The sequence below is a fragment of the Amphibalanus amphitrite genome, unplaced genomic scaffold, assembly GCF_019059575.1.
Source record: "Amphibalanus amphitrite isolate SeventyFive unplaced genomic scaffold, NRLGWU_Aamphi_draft 000558F_arrow, whole genome shotgun sequence".
NCBI lineage: Eukaryota > Metazoa > Arthropoda > Thecostraca > Balanomorpha > Balanidae > Amphibalanus > Amphibalanus amphitrite.
Window position 1 is genome coordinate 447,115 of NW_024882052.1, and position 8,031 is coordinate 455,145.

Here is an 8,031-nt window from a genome sequence, read left to right on the forward strand (position 1 = left end):
GTAGTGTGGGTCACTCAGCTTAGATTGTATTATTTGATTTTAAAGAAACCCGAAACCCGGGGTCCATGGCCCAAGCTCCCCCTTCCCCCTACCCCACCCACTCTGCGACTGCCAATGAGCGTTTAGCATTATAATACGTATTCTGCTGCGCCATGCCAGTATTGTCTTATACCTGTTCAGTGCTCGCATACGCGTCCGGCCTCGTGTAGCAATATTTCGCGGCGAGCCTTCCAAAGAAGGCTCGTCAGTTCAGTTCAGTTCAGTTCAGTCAAAGAGTTCAGCTCGGAAGGTTCACTGTATTTGTGGACCGAGACTCTACCGAGACGAGACTAGCCAAGACTGACTATGACGAGACGAGAGTGAGACTGAGACGCGACGGAGACTGAGACGAGACTCGGACTAGACTGCGACTCACTGCGGACCGAGACCGAGACTGCAGGGGCTACTGCCCGTCTGGCGGCGGACCGGCGCAATCGTCAACTCAACTAAGTAGAGGTCGCCTCGGTCGGGCGGCCGTCACATTGTACACTCGGGGGCAGATTGATGTTCTACAACTCTTTATTCACCGGGTTCCTATGGCTCAGCATTGGCAGCAGCCGCCTGGTACCGGTTGACTGTGCCGCTTCACTTACTTGTCAAGCGGCACAGCCTACCCACACCGTATGACACCGGTCTGGGTCGGTGGCTGGAAGGCGATGTGGGCCGCCTGTGACGTCAGCGCAGCGGTGAGGGCCGAGCCCGGAGGCATGGCTCGGGTCGGCGCGGCGCGGCGGCCGGCGAGGGCTGGGAAGTGAGGCAGGGTGGGAGCATGGACCATCACGCGGCTGAGCGAGCGTAGTTAACTTTCGCGTCTCAAGGCGCCAATTATTCTACCTAATAATTGCGCTAAAGCAGTTGTTAAAATATCCTATGCCCAAGACAGCACCTATCATCATACTTGCCATGCGCATTACGACACACTTTAACGTAGCATTGGGACAGCCGATAGAATTTATATCATACGTGCATCGAGTTGCGGAGCTGCATTGTTTATAACAGATAAGTATTAAGGCCTTGATTGAGCTCATTGGTGTCTATTATTTTGCACAGCAATCGTCCAGAGACGTGGGAACTGCAGTTTTTGGATAGCGCGGCAGCCAACGGGCAACGCCCCAACTTTAAGCAAATCTTACTGTTCCTCTAATGTGTGATCGCAGCCACCAATAGCAAACCGTTCCAACTAGGAGCAAATAAGTCGCGCATCTGAGACGGTTCGAACCGGGCTTCTCCAACCGGTCACCCTACGACGCTAGCCTGCATCCACTGAGCTACCGAGACCAGCGACCACCCGCCGCGGTCAAACGCGATCAAATGTCACAAAACTGTCATTTGCAGTCAGCGAGTGAATGTCATTTTGTTTTGTGCAATCGGGGACCATTCTCGGTAGCTCAGTGGATGAACGCTCGTGTCGTAAGCTGAACGGTGGGGCAAGCCCGGTTCGAACCCGCCTGAGTGTCCGAAGTTCTGGCTCCTAGTTAAAACGGTTTGCTATTGGCGGCTGCGACCACATATTAGAGCAACAGTAATAATCGCTTTAAATTGGGGCGTTGGCTGCCGCACTATACCCATAACCCCTAGTTCCCACGGCTCTAGACGATTGCCGTGCGAAACAATAGACACCAATCTGCTCAATCAAGGCCTTAATACTAATATGTTATACAAAATATAGCTCCCCACATCGATGCACGTGTGACATAAGTTCTATCGGCTGTCCCATTGCCACGCTTAAGTGCGTCGTAATACGCATAGCAAGTAAATGATAGGCGCTGTCTTGGGCATAGGATATTTTAACAAATGCTTTAGCGCAATTGATAGGTAGAATAATTGGGAGACGCGAAAGTTAACTACGCTCGCCCAGCCGCGCGATGGTCCATGCTTCCACCCCGTCTCACTCCCCAGCCCTCGCCGGCCGCCGCGCCGCGCCGACCCGAGCCATGCCTCCGGGCTCGGCCCTCACCGCTGCGCTGACGTCACAGGCGGCCCACATCACCTTCCAGCCACCGACCCAGACCGGTGTCATACGGTGTGGGTAGGCTGTGCCGCTTGACAAGTAAGTGAAGTGGCACAGTCTACCGGTAGGTAGTTACCAGGCGGCTGCTGCCAATGCTGAGCCATAGGAACCCGGTGGATAAAGAGTTGTAGAACATCAATCTGCCCTCGAGTGTACAACCTCTGACAGTGTCGAACAACGTTACACCTCGCCTCACATCCAACAAAATGTTGCCACCAGCTGAGCATCAGCTTTTTTTTACATATATGGCTTCTAGAGGTCTGCACCGGCCGGCTGCAGCCGCGGCTGGCTGCAGCCCCACGGCTGTGGGCCGGGGCAGCTGCAAATATCTCCAAGAACACGGCTACGGCTGTGGCCACGGCTGTGAGATTTCAAGCTCAATCTTAAGTACTCAAATATAAAATTTTAAATCCTTAATCTTACATTCTGATAAGCAGTCATGCCTGTAAAAAAATCATGCAAAGGATGCCCAGCAACATTGAAAGTGGTGAAGCCTTTGAAAACCTGTAATGGTTTTATCATTTGCCGTAGGGGAGTTTGCACTCTGGTACAGAATACTAATTATAGGTACCAATTGTCAGAGCTGGGCGCGTTCCTCGATTTTCGGTAGTGCGTTAGCGTTCCTGCGTTCCTCCGGCCGCGGTTAGTGCGTTCCAGGAATAGCGTTCCTCAATTTTTTTTCGCTCGGTGCGTTAGCGTTCCTGCGTCCCAAACTATTAACCCGTATTGTATTCTGGCTCTACCAAGCAGCAAATCATACCAAAATCAGTGCAACGCGACACTGAAGCGGACAAAGTAGGCAAATCGCGCCAGTCCAACACTACAGGCGTGTTCTTCACAACCGAAGTCGTGGACAAAGAAATACCGCCGAACCACGCGGCGCGGGCCCAACCAAACACGGGGCGAATCGATCACAGAATACCCAGAATGGCGACGCGGGGCCGAAAAGCAACTCATCTCTTTTCCGAATCGAATATCTGAAATACGTTTTACCAATATCATCCGTAGGGTTTTCAACAAAATACGACCTGCTTAAAAACAATAGTTAAGTTGAAAGATGTATCTAAGTAAAAGTTATCATATTTACTTTACACATTTAATATACACAGATAATATTTACAATATTATAATATTCACAAATATAATATTTGTGTAATTTTCGCATTGTGTGGCTGTTATCTACGCAGATGTTTTCGTGTGTCAACTGAACTGTATCTTGACGTAATGACATGATGTGGAGATGGAATTAAATTGATGAAATACTAGGACTTACTCCACAAGGAGATCGAATGGGTCGGAGCGCTTTCAATATGTATTATACATATCGTCGTCAGCGAATCAATAACGGGTCGAATCGAGTCGGGTATCGAAGAGGTTCGGGAGCTGCGCGGCAGAGCGATCACATACTATTCGAATTATGCATTAAAGAGAATAAAAAACACGTGAGAACAATCATGATACACTAGCTGCTAAAATGAATTAAAATGGGGTGCTAAAATGCATAAATGGCACGTATAAAAGTACAATAAGGGGGGGGGGGAACAGGATACCTATGGTGATAAAGACTGAGTAGAAAAGGGAACAAAGACTATACAAAACTGAGTGCAAAAACTGTAAAAGGACGAGTACAAATATAAATACATACAAAGGCCGAACTAGACGTAAACACTACTGACAAAAACGGCGGATTATCGGCAGCCAGCGGTCATGCAGCAGGGCACCCGAGTTCCTGTTCACGTTTGCGTCATTCGGCGACACCAGGACGGCTTCACGCCGACCAACAGTCCGAATATAGGCCGATTCCAGGAGAAGTCGCATCTGGTGATGACTGGCTCGATTCAAGATCTTGATGGCATCGAAAGCAGGTGAGCAGTCTCTATGGGTACTGAAGGCCGATGTATTGGCTCTCGAGCGGACTGCTCCAGTCCAGCTCTCCCGGTGTTCTCGGAGTCTCGTGCCCAGCTCACGATCTGTCTCGCCGATATAGACCATTGGGTCACCGTCCACTTGGCAGGAGCACTCGATCCGATAGATGACGTTGCTCTGTTGTAGCTTAGGCAGTTGGTGCTTAGCCTTGCTGCAGAGCAGCGAGCCGATGGTGACTGAAGGCTTGGAGACGAGCTGGATCCCGATCTTGCTGGCCTCCCGTTTGAGTTGGTAGAACAGGGGGCCGGCAAACGGAACAGAGACTCGGACAGGCGCCGGGTGTGAGTTCGCGCTAGGTGGCGCTGGTAGGGCCCTTGCCTTCAGTCTGAGATCGGTCCGAGTCTTCTGAATGGCCGAGTCGATGAATGATCGTGGGTAGCCATGATGATGAAACTTCTGGCGGATGAAGTCAAGCTCCTGCTGGCGGTCTCTCATGGACGAACAGTATCGGATCGCTCGAGTGCAGTCAGATCGAATGGCCGCTCTCAGGTAGCGGGTCTCGGTGTAGGAGCTGAAGGCAGGCACTTGGTTGGTGTTGCAGGACTTCCTGTAGACCTTGGTGCAGAACTTGTCGTCTCTTCTAGTGATGCAGATGTCAAGATACGGTAGCTGTCGGTTTACTTCCAAGTCAGTGGTGACATTGATGCTGGAGTCCTTGCTGTTCAGCTGGTTGACCCACGTGTTGAGGATGTCGTCACTGCCCTCGAACAAGACCAGGTAGTCGTCCGCGTATCGGCAGAAAGCATGGACCCTGCCCCCACAGTTGGCCGCCAGGAGCTCCAGATCAGCCTCCCAGTGTCCCATGTACAGGTCAGCGACCACCGGAGAGTAGCTTTTGCCCATGGCTAGGCCGGTAGTCTGCCTGAACCATCGCTCCTTGTCACCGTCTTGAATGACCGCATGGCAGTTCTGGATAGAGATGTTCAGCAGGTCAGCGACTGCGTCGGGCTTGAGACAAGTTACGTCGGAGAGGGCGTCTCTGTTGTCTCGCAGCTGAGTACGAATCAGTGAGATGGCTGTCTGAGTAGGTATTGACGGGAACATCGCCTCCACATCCAGGGAGACGAGACGGCAGCTGTTGACCGCATGCGTCATGTTCTGTAGCATCTCCAGGACTTGCAGTGGAGAGCTGACCGAGTGTGGAGGGCGTGGGAGGACTTTCAGACACTTCGTCAGATGCTTGGTCAACTCGTAATCTGCACCGCGGTGGGCTGGGCAGATTGGTCTCAGTTTCAAGTTGGAGATCCAGTTGAGTCTGTCGTCGTCGGTGCTGGGAGGTGATGAGTATTTGTGAGTTTTCACAAGTCCATAGAACGGACCGCTGCGGCCATGGGTCTTGGAGAGGCGGCGATAGAGTTGGTAGCCTTCTGGGTTGTTCTCCTTCAGCATGGTGTCACGTCGCCTTCCACGAACAGCAGGTCCGGCCAATGCTGTGAGCAGGTGCTCGTTAAACCTGCCAGCAAAGGCTTCCGCTGGATCACTGGTTACCTCCTCGTAGACCGGTGACTGGAGTGAACGTAGAAGGGCTGCTGTGTAGTCAGACTTGCTTATCACCACCAGAGCCTTGGCCTTGTCTGCTGGAACAATCACCTTGGAGTCATCTCTGGTAAGTGACTTCAAAGACTCGGTCAGTTGTTTAGGCGGCTTAGGCTGTGGTTGGTTGTTGGCCCGTGTCAGTATCTTCTCAGCCTTGTTGAGGAAGGCGGTGATGTCATCGCCGGTCACACCTTGCTGGTCGGCTTGCTTGATGGCGATGTCGGAGACCATCTGGCTTTTCAACGCCAGCTCCAGAACAGGGGGCCTTGCTGGAGCTATGGAAAACTTGGACCCAAGTTGAAGTGCATGAGTCTCTTCTCTAGAGAGTGGCTGGTTAGTGAGGTTGATGACCGTCACATCCGTTGTTGCTGACCGTCTAGGATGTGTACCGGAGAAGGTCAGTCCCCCGTTCTCTCTCAGTAGAGCATGAAACTTCTTGGCCTTCACTGATTCACATTTTCTCAGTTCATGTCTGTAGATGCCTTGGGACTTGCCTTCTAGGACGGCCATGGCAGTCTGAGCGACTCCACGACGCAGTAGGCTGGCTTTGATGCCTTCAAGACGAGCTTTTGTACGGTGCGTTTCTGATCTCGCCTCGTTGAATGACAGGCGGAGGCGAGCTTCTTCTGATTTCTTCTTCCAGTTTGCTTCGCGTTCACTGGATGGCTTGATGTTCAGCCTTAAACCGCGGGGAATGAGCTGGTGGTCCCTGCAGTTTCGTAAAAAGATCGAATGGGTTTCGAATCTAGCCAACTTGCTCATGAGGTGTGAGTAGAGGTTGGCTAGCTGTCGGGTCGACCGTCCATAGTCGTTAAATTGACGTAATGACATGATGTGGAGATGGAATTAAATTGATGAAATACTAGGACTTACTCCACAAGGAGATCGAATGGGTCGGAGCGCTTTCAATATGTATTATACATATCGTCGTCAGCGAATCAATAACGGGTCGAATCGAGTCGGGTATCGAAGAGGTTCGGGAGCTGCGCGGCAGAGCGATCACATACTATTCGAATTATGCATTAAAGAGAATAAAAAACACGTGAGAACAATCATGATACACTAGCTGCTAAAATGAATTAAAATGGGGTGCTAAAATGCATAAATGGCACGTATAAAAGTACAATAAGGGGGGGGGGAACAGGATACCTATGGTGATAAAGACTGAGTAGAAAAGGGAACAAAGACTATACAAAACTGAGTGCAAAAACTGTAAAAGGACGAGTACAAATATAAATACATACAAAGGCCGAACTAGACGTAAACACTACTGACAAAAACGGCGGATTATCGGCAGCCAGCGGTCATGCAGCAGGGCACCCGAGTTCCTGTTCACGTTAGCGTCATTCGGCGACACCAGGACGGCTTCACGCCGACCAACAGTCCGAATATAGGCCGATTCCAGGAGAAGTCGCATCTGGTGATGACTGGCTCGATTCAAGATCTTGATGGCATCGAAAGCAGGTGAGCAGTCTCTATGGGTACTGAAGGCCGATGTATTGGCTCTCGAGCGGACTGCTCCAGTCCAGCTCTCCCGGTGTTCTCGGAGTCTCGTGCCCAGCTCACGATCTGTCTCGCCGATATAGACCATTGGGTCACCGTCCACTTGGCAGGAGCACTCGATCCGATAGATGACGTTGCTCTGTTGTAGCTTAGGCAGTTGGTGCTTAGCCTTGCTGCAGAGCAGCGAGCCGATGGTGACTGAAGGCTTGGAGACGAGCTGGATCCCGATCTTGCTGGCCTCCCGTTTGAGTTGGTAGAACAGGGGGCCGGCAAACGGAACAGAGACTCGGACAGGCGCCGGGTGTGAGTTCGCGCTAGGTGGCGCTGGTAGGGCCCTTGCCTTCAGTCTGAGATCGGTCCGAGTCTTCTGAATGGCCGAGTCGATGAATGATCGTGGGTAGCCATGATGATGAAACTTCTGGCGGATGAAGTCAAGCTCCTGCTGGCGGTCTCTCATGGACGAACAGTATCGGATCGCTCGAGTGCAGTCAGATCGAATGGCCGCTCTCAGGTAGCGGGTCTCGGTGTAGGAGCTGAAGGCAGGCACTTGGTTGGTGTTGCAGGACTTCCTGTAGACCTTGGTGCAGAACTTGTCGTCTCTTCTAGTGATGCAGATGTCAAGATACGGTAGCTGTCGGTTTACTTCCAAGTCAGTGGTGACATTGATGCTGGAGTCCTTGCTGTTCAGCTGGTTGACCCACGTGTTGAGGATGTCGTCACTGCCCTCGAACAAGACCAGGTAGTCGTCCGCGTATCGGCAGAAAGCATGGACAACGTCATCTATCGGATCGAGTGCTCCTGCCAAGTGGACGGTGACCCAATGGTCTATATCGGCGAGACAGATCGTGAGCTGGGCACGAGACTCCGAGAACACCGGGAGAGCTGGACTGGAGCAGTCCGCTCGAGAGCCAATACATCGGCCTTCAGTACCCATAGAGACTGCTCACCTGCTTTCGATGCCATCAAGATCTTGAATCGAGCCAGTCATCACCAGATGCGACTTCTCCTGGAATCGG

General features: G+C 51.7%; 1 protein-coding gene across 1 annotated transcript; it reads right to left on the bottom strand.

Annotated features, from left to right (window-relative positions):
• Positions 1-411: 411 nt before the first annotated feature.
• Positions 412-5,743, bottom strand: LOC122393856. Its single transcript, XM_043390275.1, has 2 exons — positions 4,058-5,743; positions 412-453 (listed from the first exon to the last, which is right to left on the bottom strand). Exons 1-2 carry the CDS (start codon positions 5,741-5,743, stop codon positions 412-414), a joined length of 1,728 nt encoding a protein of 575 aa, XP_043246210.1.
• Positions 5,744-8,031: the final 2,288 nt, after the last annotated feature.